Source organism: Argiope bruennichi, chromosome 10 (genome assembly GCF_947563725.1).
Source record: "Argiope bruennichi chromosome 10, qqArgBrue1.1, whole genome shotgun sequence".
NCBI lineage: Eukaryota > Metazoa > Arthropoda > Arachnida > Araneae > Araneidae > Argiope > Argiope bruennichi.
The window spans coordinates 88320461-88342306 of NC_079160.1; the positions used below are offsets into that span (position 1 = coordinate 88320461).

Sequence of the window (21846 nt, forward strand, 5' to 3'; positions counted from 1 at the left end):
TCTCCACCTGGTTCGTTATCCTCGCTTCGAAATGCAGAAAATTTGTCCTTGTCAAATATTTTTCACCCATCTTCGTAAAAAGTGATCGTGTTTTGGCGAACTTTCCCTTTTCTTGTATGTAGGTTTCCTTGAAATAACTTTGAAAACAAAAAATTGCTGTCTTTCGGTCATCATGCCATGGCAAGGATTCAGTGCCAGAAGAGACGAATTTAATCTTAACTGTGCCACAGGGCTATTTCTGATGCTCTTCCAAATTGCTGGAGTGTGACAGTAATTCTTCATCGTTTTTTCTTTTTTTTTTCTAACAGTTTTTTTCTTTCTCTTCCCGCCATCTGCTCTCTCGGTCCTCTACGCTTGGTCAGCCTTCCACTTGAATCCATTCGAGTGAATTATCGTTTGCTGCTGTTTTTGTTCTTTTTCCAGCGAAATATCACTAACTTCATATCCTTGTAACAATTCTGCTAGGATGTATCATCATCCGTGTGCGGTATGGGTTCTGCTTTTCTTGTCTGGGAGTGTGGGAATACTAGCGTTCGCAGTTATTTTGAAGGTGACACTGTTGCTATAACGCTAGATCTTTCTCATTCATTTCTCGAGTCCAAAACGCTGTGCATATTACAACCTTACCTGATCATTCACTTCATTTGCTCAAGTTGTTTTGATTATTTACCTAATGCTATTTATTGCATGTGATTTATTTGAATTCAAAATGTTGAATGGCTGGAATGAAAATCACAGAACGTCTCAATAATAGCAGTAATCAACTTCGTAAGATAATCAGTTTTATTTTACGAAATATTATAGACTGAAGTTGAATATAATCAGAGCAATCCTTATATTAATCCTGTCATTTCATACCCTCTTGCAGAACATTTTCTGAGCTGAAACTTCAAAAAATGAAAGGGGAAAAAAAAAAAAAAAAACACTGCCTCGATTGAATTTTGAAATCTATATGCATTTCACAAGAAAGACAATGTAGCTACTAGATGGTAAATGAAATTTCCAATAGATTTCGTCTTGTGAATATGACGTCAAATGATTTGATGTGTATTATTCTGAATATTATGTATTATAATAACTGTTGAATAGGAAGACTCACAGAGCTGGCATTCATGAATTTCTGGGAAATCATTATTTGGATGAAATACAATGTATTTAGCAATGTTTACAGAACTAGTTACTTATCTGAATCATGCCAAGCTTAACTTAAAGAATGCCAGATTGTTTTTAAAATTTCTTATTACTTTCTTTGCAACGAATTCTATGGGTTACATAAGGATCGTGATGATTTGGCAATATTTCTGTACTTTGGCATACATGATAGTGTATCGAGTCTAAAAAGGGAAATGTTGATCAAACATTTTTAAGTCCGTGCTACATATTTGGATATTTCAATTGCTGATATAGACATAACAAATATTATATAAAATACTTCGCTGATGCCCTTATGTAGCTTGGAAATGGGAAACACCTTTAGTAAATTGAATCAGATAAATATCATTACTTTCCTTAGTAAAATTTATAAAATATTATAAGTATATTTAGTATTATTTATACAATAATAAAACTGACAACACATTTTCATTGCCTTTTGAGTCAAATTGTTTTAATTATTAAGCTAAGCCGATTTTACAAAGCTCCTATTCAAGTTTTCATGCTACTGAATTGAATGCGAAGTACAATTTTGTAAGTTATTCTACCTGCCAGATATTTCATCTCATTGTCTTTAAAGGAATGCAAGCGGAGAAAAAAAAAATCAAGCAGACTACCGCTAGAAAAAGAAATTTCATTCGAAACAAAGGAATTTCTGAGAACCTATTGTCATGATAGAGCACCATTTTGTCAACAATTTTATTTCTAACTCAGAACATATATTTCGCACAAACGAGACAAACGTTTGTGCACTCGGAATTCAATCTTCGTTTTATTTATTTTTTTTTTTTTGAGGAGACTTGAAATACTCGAACAACCTGAACTTTATTTTATTTCAGCTTCTTCGTTGTAAGACATGATAAATCCGTAAGGAAAAAATAAAAAAAATAAAATAAAATAAAGGAATGTGAACGACTGATAAATAATAGAAAAGGAAAATCATTTCGGATAGCGGGATTGGATGATATCCGAAATCTGGGCACGCGAACATTTCATTGTTGAGGTTTATCTTTGCTTCAGTTTACTTTTTTTATGTACTCCCCCCCCCCCCCCCCTTGTTCTTGTCGGAAGTAAAGAGCGAACACATACCACTTTTTGTTTCTTTCTCTTATCTAGAGTTCACTTCTATTATTATTTTTTATTCGGTTTCTTTATTTTTCCCCCCTTCTGAATTTTTCAATTGGACTTTCTTTGTACTTTCTGGAAGAAAAAAAAAGAATTACTCCGATTTTGGCACTTGTCTAGGTGGAAGAATACATTTGGTAATAAAGAAAATGAGACTTTAGTGAAAGAATTCCAGGAAAATATTTCCAATAATTCTAGATGGTAATATTGCGTTTTTCACAGTACAAATTATTTTGCTCTTAATTAAAAAAGACCAGACAACGCTGTGCATTTTTACTTGAAGATTAAAATGATTATATTCTGATTTCTTTCGGTCGTTGCGAGTTTTTAATTCCTTTTTTTTTTGTTCATTTGTTTTTATAATTTTATATTGTAAATATAGCAATATCTTATCTATCTATCGCTGAACCTTATTTGGTTTTTTTTTTAATAATTAATGTTTGGTAGAAAAAAGACATTAATATAATGACAGTTTATATAATAAGATTATTTAAAAAATCGATTAAATATATATTATTTTAAGATATATATTTACATTTAACAATAAATATGGAAAATCGGGCAATTGAGTCATTTATATTTCAATAGCAAATTACATACAATTATTTCACTTATCATTTAGGTAAGAGCCTGCCTGTATTTATATCTATTGATGCCATTTATTTTTATATTACTGAAATATTATTATTTGTGTAAGATTCACTTGTATTTTATTTCAATGATGCATTATAACTGGAACTAAATTGTGCAATTTTCTTATTTACTATTTGTTAATTTTGATTTTCAAAGCTTTTAAATTCAAAATTAGAAATATAATTTTTATGAAATTTAATCATGTACTAGAATTATTTATCTAAGTATAGGCAAATACTTGTTTATTATAATTTTGCGTTGATGCTACAAGAATATAACGGCAGAAATATCTAGAAAATAATTATTTGGGAAAAAAATGAAGAATATATTTACTTCGCCGAATTGCATGCAATAGTCCTTGTTGTTACAATTTAAACTTTTTATTGTGTCCTGTGTATCCCTGTTTCAAGTATCTTTGTTTAAACTAGTAACTTTAATCCTGTTTCATTCGCAAATTGTAATTTCTTTTGATTTCTAAAATCTTTTATTGCATAATCATTTCTTATAGGATCAAAAATATGTGGCAATAATTCTGTCTGTATTTCATGTCAATGGAAAATATGGATATGAATAATTTGCATATGAATGCCATTTCTTCGTTTGTCAACCGAGTGATGTGTCCGTTTAACGCTTTTCAGCAGAATAATTTACAGTATGCCAAAATCCTCATTGTTCTTCTTATGTACTGCACGATTCTTGCATCTGCAAAAATTATACTGTATAAATTACAATAATTTTATTTTAATGTTAAGAATTCGTTTGAAAAACAATGTTTTCCTTTTCTATACTCAGCTGCAGAACTATAAAGGGAGATACATCATCTGCTGTGGGGAAAAAATAAAAAAAGAGTGGCTTGTCACCGACTTATTCCCCCCCCCCTCCCCCTTTTTTGCTACACCCTCTTTTCCCCCATCGTTAGTGGGGGATTCACGTTCTATGCTGATGACGTAGACTTTCGGCTCTTTTGGCAACCGCTCCACGTCAAGATGCCATTACCATTGAAAAAAACTTCCCCTCTCTAGCAAACGATTTTGATGCACTGTAAAGCTTATAAGAAAGCTTTTATACTTCCACGCTTTTTATCATAGGAGAGGTGTGTGAAGTAATGACTATTCAGGTTAGTGGGGGGGGGGGGAGGAGGGATAGAAGCAATACATTCGCGATGCTCTTTTTATTTTTATTTGATAAAATTCTTTTTAGATTATTTGTAATCATCTTTCTGTTTGTTTATATTCGAAAAGCATTAAGAAAGGCCATGTGTGTCTATATTAAACTGCAGTTAATTTACAAATAGCATTTATTCTTAAAAGTTAACGGCGGGTGAGTGCTGATAATTGAAAAATTGAGCTAAAATTTGATTATTGATAAATCACCAACGAGAATACAATAGAATAATTGTAGTATCATTATAATTTATTATAGGTGTGCTAATGAAAAACAGAGTAAACCGTTCTAACTAAAGCCAAAAGCTATCCTAGCAATGCGTATAAATTATATAGGGTGTTCATTAACTATTGTCGGGGTTTCCGTACCTCATAACTTTCGAATAAAAAATATTACTCAAAAACCGATTACGTATTCGTAAATTACAACTCAAAGAATGTTATTAATGATATTAAAGTGTAAAGCTTGCACAATTTGCACTTTGTAGGCATTCAGCGGAAGGCGATTATGCATTCGTAAATTCGCTGAACAAATTTTGACTTTTGAAAATCGTGCGGGTTCTCCGAGCCCCATATTCTACAGTTATGTTTATTCACTTTTTCTGACACATGAAAAGCGGATTCGTCACTGAAGAACCATTTCCGAAGGTAATTTTCATCATCCTCAATTCGAGTGAAAATTTGTTCAGCGAATTTACGAATACATAATCACCTTCCGCTGAATGCCTACAAAGTGCAAATTGTGCAAGCTTTACACTTTAATATCATTAATAAAATTCTTTGAGTTGTAATTTACGAATACGTAATCGGTTTTTGAGTAATATTTTTTATTCGAAAGTTATGAGGTACGGAAACTCCGACAATAATTAATGAACACCCTATATAAAATTGAAGAGTAGCTACTGTTAAGAACTCAATTAACCGCGTGGTCTTCTTGGGAGGAGCCAGCTGTCAATCATGTAAATTCCACGTGCTCTCACTGTCAATGCTAGAATATTTTCTTTTTATACCAGAAGCGAACTTGAATATCAAAGAACTATGTTGGGTGCTGAATATTATATTATGTGTAGGCCTTCTCTAGACCTGCCACACCTTGTAATATTTTCTTGGTTATGATGTACGTATTAATATTGAATTGTCTTCGAAGGCGTAATCATGTGCCTTTTGTTTATCAACAATTTTTAAGTCTAAATTTGTTGATGCTAAGTTTCTGTTAGCAATAAACCACAAAAAATCAAACAAGTATCTTCAAGTTATTTAAAAACCAGGCACCAATCTTTACTATAAAATTAATTATTCCGAATCACAAAATCCACAATTTTCAGCTACATCTAAAATAAACGTGTACTAAAGGCGTAGCTTTATTTCCCTAAATGATAAAATAACCATGTTTACTATATTATGCTGCTAATAATATAAATAAAACTTTTTATGATATAAATAGTTTCTAGGTTTATGCAAAGCCATCAACTTTTTTTTTCTTCAAAAAGTTAATTTCTTCACAAGAACTGAATATTATTTCTGATAAATTATTCATTTCTTCCATTTGCTAAATTTTGGAAACTTTTGAATTGTATATTCGTAAATTTATTTACTTAATCCATGATTTTTATTCCTTTTCTCATTTTTAGAATTTCGTTTGTTTCCTTTTTTAATTTTTCATAACTATACCATTGTTAGTCAATTAGAGAAATGGGAAAGAAAAAAAATGAATCATCGCGTTTTTAAATGTCTGGTTTGAAACAAAGCGAAAATTCTCCCTTTACAAAGCTAAATTTAGACCGAAAGAAAGAGCTGAGCACTTTTTGTACTCTTTCACTTCGGAAATTTGAGATGTTCTTTATTTAGAAAGCTCTTTTTATTTTTTCGAACGTTTGTCGTTTATTCTCTCTTGTTTTATAAATTGTTATCTCTTGGGAAAAATGAACCAGGTCATTGTTTTCGAATTCTTTTCAAGATATTTTAATAATTTTATGAAAGACCTAAAAAATTTTGTGCTATTTAATATCTCAGAGAAAAGGTGTTATTTTCTATTCTACAGTTTTTAAATTTTTTGAAGCCAGATGATGAAACATTTACAAGCATTTATATTATTATTTTTTTTTCGTCGTTTACAAAGATTTTTTTTTTCCTCTTTATAATCTACGAATAATCATTTTAAAAAAAAATAAGGTTATTTAATGAATATATCATACTTTTATAATTCCGCCCATCATCATATTTGGAAAGCTTATAAAATCTTTTATTTTTATTCTTTTAATTAGAGCTAAATTGAGAGAATTTGCATCTATATATTGACGTTATTTAAGAATAAACATTTCTACCACAATACAAAGATGGCAGTTTAATGAAAAGAACGCTTCATTCTGGAAATTCTTTCAGGATTTTTTTCCCCTAATCCTTTTGATTTTGCATAACAGAATCTTTAGAATCTTATTGTTGCCATTCTTCTGCCAGACGATTTCATTCGGAGGTTCTTTTTAATGCTCTCGACATGAGAATTATAAATATTCTTTTCATTACGTCAGACGATGGATATATTGAAGAAGAATAAAGTAAAATTCGGCAGACGATGCGAATACTCTCTCTGCTTTTGTCCCCCATTTCATGTTATGAATAGTAAATAAATATTCGAAGAGTCGGCTCACAAAAGAAGCGGTGCACATGACTGCTCATTGTTCATTGTTTAAGTAGAAAATGGCACCCAATTTATGATTCTTTTGTGTACGCGTATCTCGGAGCTGACCATTCGTTTTGTTTTGCGCAAGGGGAACGCCCGGTAATTCGATCCTAAACAGTTCTGCAAGTGGAGCATTTGACATTTGATGGGATCTCTCATGTTGTTATCGGCAATAGCAGATCGGTAAAAATTATCATAATTTAATATATTTAATAGGACAGTCATTTTAAATATTTTTCGTCTATCAACATTATTGTGGGAATGCAGTTTTGTTATGATCCCCATAAACTTGTCATTTGGATGTTGTGTGGTGAATGAGAGAAAGTATGGCCCATGGTTGATGAGTAAAAGCATGAAACAGCCAATTTAGTGCCTCCATTCATTAAAATGACAGACAAATGAATACGATTGTTTTGATAAGTGTTAGAATCTGGAAAATTCGTTACATCATGGAACATGTTTTCAAAATTTCTATATTGTTTATAATCGTTTTAGTAGTCCTCCCCCCCCCCCTTTTTTTTTGAGATCGAATTACAAAGTAATTAAATCTTAAATTACTAAAAATTGCAATTAATTATATCAATGAAGTGCTTACACAGTCCATGACAAAAAATAACGGTACACTTAGCAATGTTGTGGTGTTACACTATAGTGCATCATTTTGAACTCAGAACGGCCCATATGATATGCATCACGTGAATAGGTATAAGGGGGAAGAAAATAAAATGATAATTTTGAGACGAGAATGTTTACATTTCAATTTGAAAATTTTCTTTCTTACACTGAAATTTCTTTCTATTTGATTTTAATGGAGAATGTTTTTTTAATAGACGTTTCAAGTTATTAAAAATTTTATATAAAATTCACAGTTTACATTATCAATAAGAACAATTTAAAACAATTGAACCGGATTTTGCGATGACAAAGCAGTTGAAATTAGAAATATTCCATGCTAGATTGTTTATATTTTGTTCAGTTACCTTCTCTCCCTCATGCATCTTTTTTCCCCACCCTTTATTTATTTATTCAAGTTCAAATATTAGAATCCATCCATATTTCCAAAAATTATCCTACTTTATTAATTAGTACGTTTCATCATTTATTTATGTTTTGCAAAAGTGTTACTAAAATGCTTTATTTTATCAATATTTGAAATGGTTACTTTTATAAACGATATTTAAAATTATCCTATCATAATATGCAATATTAATGGCAAAATATCTTATCAAAAATTCCTCTACTCTGAGATAATTTAAGGCCAATGGTAATTCCATTAAATTATCTCAGATCAGAGGAATATTTTTGATAAGATATTTTGGCATCAATATTGCATCTTATTTTGCTTTTGGAATGAATGAATGAATCAAAATAAGTCTCGCGTGAGGTTTCATCGAATTAAACCAGTAGGTCACTATTACCGCCATTACAAGTGGTGATGCAAACAAGTGGTCAAGATTAATTAGGTAAGCCATCCTGCTCAGTGGCGCGGCGTGACCGCTCATTACCCGTTGCCATGGAGATCAAACAGAAGCGTCTGTTTTTTCACGCCCTATTTTCTCAAAACTGGAATCTGTCCCAAGCCTCATCAAAGATGAGTCGGGTGTCATCTAACCGATGATGGAAGAATGAGATAAATTCGAAAAGGAGAGCATATCCTCATTGCAAACGATTTTAATCTTCTTAATGCTTCAATAGAAGGGGTTTGTCGAAAAAGTTTACGCAATGGTTCTAATTATGCATTGTGATAGTTTTTACATGGCAATGAACGAAAGTATGAAGCATAACCGTTAAAGCCGATTGAGAAAATTTTATAATGCTCCCCCCCTTTTTTTTTTCTTTCTTTCTTTTTTTCCACTTTCTAAATTTTTCTTGTAAAAAAAGAGTAAATTGAGAACCAATAAATCACATGTAGTTAGTTATAAACGAAAGGCTCAATTTTATCTTTTCCATATTTAAGAAATAATCAAGCATTCATTTAGTATGTACCTATATGAAAGAGGTTATTATGCGAAAATAATGGTTTAGTTTCGGAGGATAAATAAAGTAAAATCATTGCTGTTTACTAACCTAATAACTATTTTCAGGGGGAGGGCGGTTGCTTGAAAAAGCTTTAAAAGTGCTCAATTTTATAGTTTTAATTATTACTCGAATCTTTGGTACATAAATTAATTTTACATATTATTTAATTTCGGCATTGAACATTTTTCACATCTGAAATAATTGTTTGCTAACTGTAATGAATGATTATGTAATTATTTCTGAAATGAAATAAAATTAAAAATTATTATTTATAACCCTTTTCTGCTCAAAAGTTTTTGGAATATAGATTATTAATGAAGACATCCAATATGCAGTCTTCAAGCCTGCAAGCATTCCAATGATTCTTTTAGTTGTATAAAAAAAAGAGCTTATTTCATATGCTACTATTATTTTTGTAAATTTATGAATTGTTTAAACATGTTTTTTGTTCCTTTCTCGAAATTTTCATATTTCGTAAATATAAGATATTGTTTCATTTGTAAAGGAAATATTTAAACTTTAATGGAAGTAATTAGGAATTAGTTTTTGTGTTCGATTTGAATTTCTGCATCCTTAAATTGAATTTTCCTATTATCGATTATTTATTATACAAGCGTATGGTGTGTGCATGCATCGAAAATTTTCTTATTTTATAATTTAGAAGCATAGTAGAATAACGAAATAAATCTCTTTCAGATGGCAGTTATTAAATTAATTATTAATTTGCCAACAAATTAACAATTTTTGCTCTTTTTTCTTATCGTTCATATTTTTCCATAACATTGAAAAATAAAATATTGGTATTAGAAGTAACGTGGCTTTTTTTTTTTGGATGAATTTCTCCATTAAGTACTAATCAGAATTTTTTGTTATCAGTTTATCGAGCTTCAGTTGTGCAATATTAGAATTTAATCCTTTCTTTGAAAGTTTTTGAAAATTCTATTTCTGAATTGGAATAGATGAGTTTTATATGAAGTTAATGAGATACCACATATTTCTAAAATATCACCTCTGAAACGCATTTTGTTTTATTATGTTCAGAATTACCGCCTTAAACTTCTTTCACACCGATACCTAGTAGATTCCGAGTTCTACTCCGAAGTATCCACCAGAGGGCAGCACGTGGAAATAAACAAAAGCAATGTGACAGGCTGATCAGCTGTTTTGAGATCGGCCGGTGACCTTGGCTCTTCGTTTCGATGTGTAGGTCGTTGCTTAACGGTTGGTTGACATCAGAATTAAAAGGACGTGTTGCTCTTGGATTATAAATAACAATATTAAAGTCATGCTCTAGGAGACGTTTTTCACTCTTCCTTGTTGCTCACACCAAGAGGTTCCATTCATTCTTTTTATTTTTTTTTATTTGACTGATCAGAATAGCAGACTAATTTTTTTAAAAATTTCTTTCAAGTGATTATTTTTCTAACACGGTATTTTTAACCGTTGACGCCAAATTAGTTATCACTGTTCTTGTCGACTGATTTAATGAATCCATTCGGATATAGACTGCATCAGAAAAAAAAATCTTTATGTTGCATTGTTTCCCTATTGAAAACTATGTAGTTAGTTACGTCCATATATTGAATGAATTATTTCCATCAATAATAATTTTTTGACATCGGATTATTATACTTTTCCATAAAATGCAAATGTAAGCTATATTTAACTAATAGATAAAATTTTCATAATTATAATGAAGCATTTATCTAAAAAGAAAACAAATGTTTATTTTTTTTAGATAAATAAAAAATTTTTAATTTTTTAATAAGGCATTGAATAAACAAAAATTTGATTATTTTATACTCTGTTTGGTATAGAATTCTAAAAGGGAATTATTGAGAAATATGTAAATAATACAGATACACCTCCCTTCTTTTTATTGCCATAAAAATTCCTGATAATTTATGGATATGTTAGATTCTGTCCGAATCACACAAAATATTATTTGAATAATTCTGATTACTGATAAATATGATGATTTACTTATCTTCAAATAAGCAGGGTATGCCATTGATTTAGAAAGGGGAAGAATATGGAAATCTAACTAATTCTGAAATAAATCTACTTTTCAACTTAAAATAATTAATTTAACGTTGATTAAATAATGTTTATGAATAATTTTAAATAGTGTTTATGACATTAATTAAATGAGATATGATGTGTATATTAAATAACGTTTAGACACTAGGTAAAAATACTTTTCCTAATATTTGTAAAATTGAAACATCCAACTATGGTTTGGATTATTTGCAATGTGTTTCTGTAAAAGCAAATGATTAGCCATTAATGAGGTATTAATTGTTTATTATATATCTTATTATTCTAGTTAAATATTAATATTATAAATTTTAGTTTGGTAGATGCTACTTAGTTAATTTAATTTATAAAAACCACGACTTTTAAGGCTAAATGTACAGCCTGCTAAATCTCCTGAGTGTTATATTTTCACAAACGATATTGTTTTTGTATAAATTGTGTGCTGTTTGAAAAAGAAAAAGAAGAAGAAAAAAAAAATTATTGGAATGCTTTTGTAACTAACTCAAGTTTAAATTTCTTTTTCTATTTGCTTAGGGAAGATATTTCTTCATTTCCCTCATTATTAAAGCTTTTCGATATCTGCTTCCGTCAGAGTTGAAAAACACGTGTTTTTCTAAAATCTGCTCATAATGCACACTGCTTACCGTATGTGCTTTGGCGTTCCATTTAGAGTGTAGGGTTCTGTCACAGATGGGGGACTGTGCAGTTTGTGCAAACAGATGGCTCCGCAGATGCAGGGCTGTTCCAGCTGCTTGCTTCGGATGCAGATGCCGCCTAGAGAATACTTGGTTCCCGTTGCCTTAGTGTCAATAAAAGATCGAATTCTTTTTTTAGGGATTGTGATACATTATTCTTAGTTGGTTTTGCCACTCCAGATCTGGTTCTTAATATTTCACCGGATGAGGAGGCCATTAGTTGGTTGTTCTTTATGCAAATGAAATGTTTTTAAAACTATCTAGGGCGTAACTCTATATAGGGTCTGCTAGAAAAGAAAGATTTAATTATAATAAAGTAAGAGAAGAAAGTCAGATTTTAATTGCACGTAATTCTTCAGTTTCAATAAAACTAAGATAATTATTTTCTTTTAACTTTTTAAAATTAAAGTTGCCAAAAAAATTAAATGTAAAAATATGCTCAGGATTTTTTTGTCTTTAGTTAAAAAATGAAAGGGGGAGGGAAGAGAAAAAGTAAAAAGGAAACGGTGGATGCATTACGTTTAAAAAGTGCATAATTTTTGAAACATATATTTTAAAAACAGAAAGAAAAAAAAATGATTATTAAATGGAAAAAAAAAAAAAAAAAAAAAGAACGTTTAAATGTTTTTAACCTAAAGATGTTTCTGAACAAGTAACTACATTCTTTAAATCTTCATTTTGTTTAATTTATATGCATGCTTTTAAAAACTATTGACATCAAACTATCAATTTTGGTATGAATTAAATGATTTCATTAGATAAATCTACTAAGTTAATATTTTTTTCTTGAGTTATGAAATTTTATTTTAAATGCAGAAAGCTCTGTATTAGGTTGAATTGAGATTTAAACTTTTTCACGCACGGCTTTCATTTTGCTTGCAAAGGCTTGTCCCATATGAAATAATATGGTATTTCTTTATATCATTTAGAAATTTTTTTGTATTCTGCTTCTTGAGTTCCATGTGACATTAAAAAAATTCATAACCACAAAGGAATATAAGAAGAAAAAAAAGTAGGATTTGTATTGACTTAATGATGAATAAAAGTGTATTTGTTGAAATAGGTTTAATTAAAACATATTACTTAAATATTTTGAATTAAAATAGCTTTATGAATTATTTTTCCTTACTTACGGTCAAACTCAATGAAAAATTCGCTTACATGCTCCCTTTTGGGATCTGACGTATGATTAAGAAACTTGTGTTCTACGTATAAAGAATGTCCTAATTTTATGAATATAAATATGAATTTGAAGATCGAAATAGCAGTGTAAAATGAATAAATTTTTATCACTGTTTTAGTGAATCTCCAATTTCCAATAAGGTGCGCAATTATCTTTTATATATATATATATATATATATATATATATATATATATATATATATATATATATATATATATATATATATATATATATATATATAATATATATATATATTGGAATTTGATTTAAAAAATACCCCCTAAAGAAGAAGCACTGGCATTGATAAGTTGCATTGAAGCAGTACTTATTTTCCTTAGAAATTATGCGGAAATAACTTTGTTGCGTTTTGACTATTCCGGTTATGAGAGATCGTCGCATTTAAACGTCCATAATGAATAATCTTTTTTGAATAAAAAAATAATAATAACCCAACTTGATCGTTTATACAAACACACCTGTCTTTACAGTCTGTTACACGCCCAGACCTCTGCCACGTGCTTTTCATACAAACTGGTATATTGAACTCTCAAGAGTTCAGCGTTCGAATTTGGAAACGATTTTCAACCCATTCTTTTGTTCTGTTCGCACTTTATCCTGACGAGATTCTTGGAGAAGGCATTTATAAAAAACAGAATAAAAAGTAGGTGAAATAATTCAATGCTATCAATAGATGGCGCCAGTGTTATGAGAAAGAAAATATATGGCGGTATTTTGAAAAGATTCCTTCCATCCCATCTTTCCTCGCTCGGTTCACAATCAACTTAATTAATTACAAAATAATAACGATCTGAACATTTATTTTAAATACACCATACAATGATTTAAATGTCATTTTAATTGCTTTTCGCATTCAAAATATCACTTTTGATGATATTGCATTGTTTTAATATTCTCAAGGAATTTAATTGATTAAATGGATCGCAAATCCATACAAATGGTTGATAGTGAATTTGAGAATTGATTTCAACATTTAACGACATTTGAGGTTAAAACAAAAAAAGTAGAAAAAATTTTTAAAAAAAATTACTTTTATCACACTAATAGAAGTGTAGTTTTGAAAAAGTTTTTATTTAATCGATAATTTTGATTTTTTTTTTTGGTTTAAATATATTTCTATTTTATTAGCTTAAGGATAAGAAATTTGATATTTTTAGTTGCTGTGTTCATTAAATATCACAGAATCATCCCTAATACAAAATTTCTGATTAATCTCTCTCTCTCTTTTTTTGTTATGGCACCAGATTAAATTTTCTGTTTTTAATGAAGGCTTCATTATTAACCATTTGTTGTATTTAATAAAATTAAAATATAAATATTATGTCTTGATCTTTAAATTTCAATTCATTTGCAATTGATTGTCATTTTTGATGAAATAGTTATGAGTGATTATTAATCATCTCATTTGCTTTTAGGTGTTGGCATCGTGCTCATCACAGTGAGTGGCATCGCCTGGAGGCTGACGTCACACGATGCACCTTCGTGCCGGGCTATGCTGGGGCTGCAAAATTCCGAGCAAGAACCTAACAGGAGGTTCGTACCTCGAGTACCGCCCTATGGTAGACCTCATCATCCTTATGCGGGTGAGTTGTCCGTTTCAATTGAAAGTTTTGATAGTAGTAATAAATAGATATGTAAAAAATATTTTTTTCTTTATCCAAGCATTGTATTCCGAGATAATCATAATCTATGTTTCTTGTGAATGTTTTGAGCTTCAATGACACTGATTTTCTTTTAACTTTGCGATTTTTAATCATGATGATCATACTCCCCCTTCTCATCTTCCGACCACACGTACTCACACATACACATAAATAATTTGGAAATAAAACATCATTTCAAATTGAATTTTTATTTATATTATGAAAAATAGAGTGTATGTGCTTTTCATATTATTTTCACTTATATGCGAATAAATTTTTTATGTACAGATTTTATAATCCGTGTGAAAGAAAATAGCGTTGGAAAATATTTATCTGTATTACGGACTGTTTGACACTTCCATTTGAATTATCAAAAGGAAATATTAATTTGAAGTGAAGGAAAAAACCTTTATTGTTCCGTTTGTCTGGGAGATCGTTTTTTAAAATGTATAGTTTCGATTAAGATTTCATCTTGTTCAATGCTGATCAGATGAAATGATTTAGCAATGAAAGAGAAAGTTTATCTTGTAAATTATAAGGGCAGAAAATGGATCTTTGATATTACCGATATTTTCTGAACTGTCGTTTATTTTTTTTTTACTCTCCTATTCCCATTTATATGATTTTTGAAGATATTCGAAATTCATAAAATATATTGCAACGAGTTGCTTTATTAACAGAAATCTTCTATAATTCATGTAAAAATCCCGTCTAGTTCTTATAAAAACGTTATACCAAAGTTTCCAATTTGTATCAGAATGGGAAGTAATGGAAATATAAAAAGTTAAGAGACTATTTTTACTTTTAGATATAATTCTTATTTTGTAATAAGCCTAACTTTTTATGCGTATTATATGGAACGTAGAAGTTTGAATTTTAAAGCTTGGTTATAATTTAATCCTACAGATGGCAGCACCACAATTAATTGTTATCGCTGAAGGGTTTTTAATATGGTCTGATGTATCTGGTACACTTCATACAAAATTACTTTTTTTCCCCTCCTCTTATTATTTTTAAATGCATAATAGGTCTTAGATATATATTTGACTATCAAACAGTTTTTGGTATGCTTGCTTATCCCTTCACATTATTATTTCTACCATTTAACAATTCCACGAATCGGATGTATCACATATTAAAAAAAATAAACTTTTATGAAATCTAATAATTGACTCTTTAAGAAATATGCCTTCTTTTCTATATCAGATATATAATAATTGCAGAATCAAAGCTTGAACAGCCATGGCATTTTTTTTCTAAAAAAACTTTCAAATTAACTTTATATTTTACATGTACAGTCTTTATTTGCTTTATAAATGAAATGAGTATCATTTTAGCGATGATGTACCCAGAGTTCCAGTATCGTCCGCCTCCCCCTTCCTATCAAGCGTCTATGCAAGAGTACCGGCTCCGATTGCTGCTCCTGGATCGCCAACAGGGTTCGGGGGCCACCTCCAACACAGCCTCGGCCTTATCGCCCGTCTCTCCTCCGCCCACCTACAGGTCGCACAACGCAGGAACGCTGCACTCCAGGTAAATGCCATTCCCTTGACACTATATGTCTTATAAAGATATCACAAATCAACGCTGTAAGGAGGTGTTCAAGTAATAATCTAAGAAGCGATTAAACTCTGAAATCCAATCTGTTAATAATTATACTCTAATGACTGCTGTTTTTTTTTATATCATTTCCTGTTAATAATGGAAAATACTTGTCGCAGCATTCGTTATAAAACTTTTAACAAATATTATGATGACTGATTGAAATGACATAATATTTACATTTGGAAGTTACCATCGAGGAAAATGGTTCAGTAACTCGTGGGTAAGAAAAACAGATTAATTTAAAAATAATTTTAAACAAAATGGTGAAATAAGCGAATTTTAAACATGATTTAAACATTTTAATACAGAATTTTTCAGCACTTTTTACTTGAGAATCAGTAGTTACTACAAAAAACTTCCGACTCTCCGAATTTGAATTGGAAAAAAAGTTCTAAGGATGATGTTCTGAAATTATATAAACTCTGTATTTTCATTTGAATAAATTCGAGTACCTGGCCCTTAGCAATGAAGTGAAAGCACAGAATCAGATTTTCCTAACATTTAACGATAAAAAAAAATCTGGACTGCTTTGCCTAAAGCATCAAATAGGCAAACAAGGTAGTGGCCTTCTTTGCTTATATCCGATAAGTTTCTTTCAGTTATTTATATAAATCAAAATCATTTAATACTTTGTCAACTTTTTTAACCTTAACTTCTTTCTTAACTTTTACTACATATTTGTTTATATAGAGATATACCTTAGTAAAATGTTCTTGAACAGTGATGGAAAGGATTATAAACCAACTTTCTTAGGAGAATACAAAATATTAGCACTTTTATTGTCTTTTTGAAACATTAATTATATGGATCCAACAGAAGAAAAAAAAAATTTTCAGTATTAATGCTCATTGGCGGATAGAAGAAGAAAAAATTTTTTTTCTTCTACCGGCCAATGAGCATTAATACCCCAATAGTGCTTTGACATCGCAATTCTAATATGGAGTCACGGCTGGTGAATGGTCAAACAGATTTAATTTGTTGTGGCTTTTCTGATAGTATATTCTACTTATAATTTGATTACATATTTTCTTTTCGTCCCAAGGCCGCCACTGACATTGACAGACCGAGAATACAGCAGACCTCCCAGCTACCGGTCCCGTGCCAGTTCTGCAGGTGTCCTGAGGCCGAGCACCGAGACATTGTGTTCCCTTTCCACCCAGCAGCAGTCCCCCCAGCAACCGCAACCCCAGCTGCAGCCCGTTCCCGCCACTAGTCACAGCCGCAATCCTTCTCTCAGTCTCAGCTTCCTCTCCCACGAGTCCCTTTTCTTGGACTCCGGACATTCAAGGCCTGTCGCTGCCCAGGACCCAGTCCACTTTACTAGTCCCAGTGGCGATTCCGTTGTAGGTGGACTTAGTGACGACAGCAGGGACGGCGGGTCGTCCACTTGGGACCGTGGAGGTGGGCCTTGGAAGCCTCTGCCTCATGATGTCAACGCCGTCACTATCGTCCAGACGACGGATTCGTCCCAAGTGCTCAACCGGGACACCGCTTCCGTCATCCTTTCAGTCCCGGGTAGGGAAGTGCCTCAGATGAGCGGCGGCTCGGCGGGGGAGGTAAGGATTCTTGCTCACGTGTGACACGAACTCAAAACTCATCTTGAACAATTCTCATCTGCTGTTGCATCAACCAGCTGGGAGACCCACTGCAACAATATTGCTCGCAATTACAACGTTGCAAAGACTTTCGTGTTTCAGAGTCTGGAAAATTGCAGAGATGCAGCTGCCAGGTTTCAAATGCCCTAACTTGTTTGCAGGAATGTTTTTTTAAATATTGCTGAACGTATCTGATATTGATGAGTACTGTATGCAAAATTGCAATTGTCTCATGAAGTTGTTGGTATTGCTAATGTAAGATAAGCGTTCGATCGCATTTTTGAAAAGAATCGTGCGTTGGTTGATGCCGCCATTTGCTTGTTGTTGGATTTCTTGTGTAAATTTTAATTTCTCTATTCATTTTTGTTTTCTTCATGCCAAAGAATGCTCGAGTCAAAGTGGAAAGTCGTAATATAGTATTTTAATAACTTAAACTTTGGAATCAAATTAGCTTTGTATGATATGATCACATACAAATTGCATAATTCAGCTCATATTATTTCAGCAAGATTTTGTTAGCGATCATTTTTACCGCGCAATATGTTAACAGAATTAAAAGTTGACCAAAAAAGAACTTATTTGGCAGCCAGAAATCGCTCAGTGAGTTTGAATAAATATAATATACAAAACAAATTAAAAAGTTCTAATCAAGATTTCTTTTTATTTTTGGGATTTTTAAAAAATTACTAAAGAATGAGTCTTATTCTTTAAATCCTTATACAATTTTCTTAATTGTCTTCAAATGATTCTTTTAAAAGTGCAAAAGCAATAATTCACGTGTTGAAGTCCAGCAACTTTTAAATGTGTTACAAGGTTTAGTTGAATGTTTTGAAATTTAAACAATCGATATCAATCAGACCTTTTAAACAATAACCACAAAACTAAATTGTAATTTTCGAATTTTAATCTGGAGTAATTTGTAATCGAAATGCATTCATAATTAAATACATTCAATGTTAATTTTAAAATATAACGTTCTTAACATATTCTTTTTTTTTCTAACTCATTGTGAAAGCCTCTCCCCCCCCCCCCCCCTCTTTTTTCATTAAAATCTGAGTACATAAATTCAATAAAGCTGCGAAGAACCAAGTAAAATAGTTATTTTTTTATGTCAAACCTAGTATGAGTTAAATTTTTTAATGTATTAAATTTTAGTCTCTTGTGAATTTTATTTTTTGTAATTATTTATTATAATATTTCTGTATTTAGAGCATATGTTTAGTTCAAGGTCTTATTTTCATCAAATAGTATTATTTATAATTTTTGAATATTTTTAACTTATTTTGGCATATTTGTTTGATTGTCTAATTTGCTTTGTTAAAGAGAGATATATATATGATAGTTATTTTTATATTACAATTTCATATCAAAACTCAGCTCAAAGACTTAAATAGCACTGTTTCATCTGTTACAGTGTTTAGTTGCAATACTATTAAATATTTTGTTTATTATATAAAGAAAATATTATAACATTGTATGTTCAGTCTACATTCAAGAAGTTATAGTATATTTATTACGACTGCGTATTACTTTTGTTACAAAGATGTAAATTAGATTACTTTGTATCAGTTATTTATATTATTCAGTATTTTGTGTAGAGATGTTGAGCTGTTGTTGACTGCAAATTTTGTATTATGGTTTTGATTTCAGCTTATATAGAAGAATGTTTTATATGCCAAATATCAAAATGAAATGTATGAAATGGTTGTTCGACTTATTTTGCTTGTTTTTGCATTTATTTGAAAGTATTTGATTTTATTGCTGTGCGAATGTGATACAATAAAGCACCGTTTATTTTAAAGGATTGACGTTGAACGACGTATAAATGAAAAGTCATATGCCAGGAATTTTAGTAATGATTAGTGTGATTATTACAAATGAAAGGCTACTAATGCAAATTCATTTGGGAATAATAATCTTAAATTTAAAAAATAGTGCTAAAATATTACTTATTATTGCATAGTATTAAAAGCAATAGTTACAATTAAAAGCTGAAAATAAATAGAAAAAGTGAAAAAATTACTGCCCTAATTCCTGTTAATTAGTATAACTTATTCCTTTTCTTACTTTATATGATTTAAGAGCTTTCAGGTAAGCTTTTAATTAAAAAAAAAAATCTTCTGCCGTGCTAATTTCCCGTGAGTATTTAGTACAGAATTATGAATCGTTCATTGAATGGTATTCAGTTAATTAATTCAGAATTTAGTTTATTTAATTCATTCCTTTTTAAGTTCTGTTCATTACCATCTGTTAGAAAGTGCCTGATTAAGGCCTCTCAGCATTTTAAGTTTTGGCGCCCCATATCCTTCAACTTCCAAAACCAATAATTTTGTATTGATTTTCATTTTCATTTGTATTCATTTGAGTAATACATTTTGACTAATACAAAGATAACATTTAATTTCGAGTAAAAAGAATTTTCAATATCTCAGTTTTAAAAATAAATTGAAATTTAAAATTTAAAAGTTATTTTAAACAAAATAATTAAAAATAATGCCTAAACTATTTTAACACTGTCCAGATGTTTTTTTAATTATAGGATCATTCCATTCGAAAGCAATATATTTGGTTAGAATTATAAAACAAGGTAACATAAAAATTGCAGATGATAATGATTATTGAGAAATGTTGTTAGAATATTGTTTCAGAATTAAAACAACATTTGGCTTTTTTTAAACGATACTTCATTTTAGTTCGAGTGTACAATCCTAAAAAAATAAATGTCACAAAAAATATCTAAAAAAAAAAGGGGGGGGGAGTCGAGGGCCTTAAGGCTGCGGAGCCGTTAGGCAGCTTCCTGCTTTGCCTATTTGATTATCTGGCCTGATGTTAATTCACCAATCGTGAATAATTTCAGTGTCATAATAGTATCATGATTTCAAAATAACTTCTTCGTAAGTCATGATAATGATATCATGACTTATCACAAATAAAAGTTTCTCTCCTAGTAGAAACGGTGAAATAGTGATAGGAAATTTGTAAATTTTAGACAGTTAAAATGATGTCTAATCAAAGATTTACATCTTTTTTGTTGTATAAATAAAATATTTTATTATTACAAAGATTCCGAAGGAATCGGAATTATGATGAAAAGATGTATAAATGAGAAATGTACAAACGGTGCTTTACTGTATTTGATTTTAATGCTGTGCGACTGTACTATATGACTTTCTTTTTTTTTCAATTGAAGGGCAAAGATGTGATGCTAATTCTGTCATTAATGATGTGAAAATAAGAATATACATTGTATCTGAGCAAAGTCTATGCTTCTGTTCTACGAATAGGTGCATACCATATTCTCATAATTTTTTTTTTATTTCACATGACATATGAATTTTTCCTATTTGTATCATAGTCCAACATTTGTAAAAATCTCATCGCTTGTAAATAACAAATCTTTTAGAAGCATAGGACAATTGACGAGACAAAAACAACTTTAAACTGAATGTTTAAAAGTTTGCTGGAAAAAGTATTTCCATTTTTAGTCAAGAAAGGGTTGATTTCGTACCCTTAAAAACGCACGGAGTAGCAATGTCATGAAAAATGCACACTTTTCTATTGATTGTAGGCGACGTTAAGGCAACATTTAAATAAAGTGCTTTTCAAGTTTTCCTTGCATAGATTTCAATTTTAAATCATAATACATAATTCATACATTTTCAGCATGCCCAAAAGGAATGTAAAAATGTCTAAACGGATTGGAATTTTTTTAAGTTCATTCTTTTTGATTAAGAGAAAAGGAAATATGATTACGAAATTCTATAATAGGTAACATTTTTTGTGAAATAAAACTTCTATATTAACTTCCGAATAGAGATGTATTTTTTGAGAACGTTTACTTCAATCCATTAGTTTTAGTTTATTCACATATCAGTCTTATCAGAGTGGAATTTAATTTCTGACAAATGGTATTAACTTTTTTAAATGCAGCGTGCTTGCAAAGTGTCATGTTCGAATGGAGCTTCATAATTTGTTTTCATTGTAAGAATACATGCTGTTTGTGATGGATCTTTGTGCATGTGCATTATCTCATGACCCTATGTACAGAAAGTCAAAATAAAATTTTATTGTTTTAAAATGCCTTTCTCATTTGTGTACTTCATTGTAAATTATTTAAAAAAATTTACACCGGCAAAAAATATATTGATGCAATTCTTTTTTTTTTTTTTTTTACTTAATTGTTTTGAATTTCTATGGATTTTAAAGACTAGCCAATGAATTAAAACCGTCACACAAAAATATAACAATATAATTTTTATTAATATAGTATTATAATTAGAATGACAAATATATCAAA

At 30.3% G+C, this 21846-nt stretch overlaps 1 protein-coding gene across 1 annotated transcript in view; it reads left to right on the forward strand.

The window, feature by feature from the left end:
* Window positions 1-21594, forward strand: part of LOC129988466 (uncharacterized) — a 180337-nt gene extending 158743 nt beyond the window's left edge. Inside the window, exons 3-5 of the mRNA XM_056096700.1 lie at window positions 14122-14289; window positions 15687-15882; window positions 16997-21594. Coding sequence (XP_055952675.1) covers window positions 14122-14289; window positions 15687-15882; window positions 16997-17534 — 902 coding nt within the window. The 3' untranslated portion in view covers window positions 17535-21594. The remainder of the gene's footprint in view (window positions 1-14121; window positions 14290-15686; window positions 15883-16996) is intronic.
* The last annotated feature ends 252 nt before the right edge of the window (window positions 21595-21846 follow it).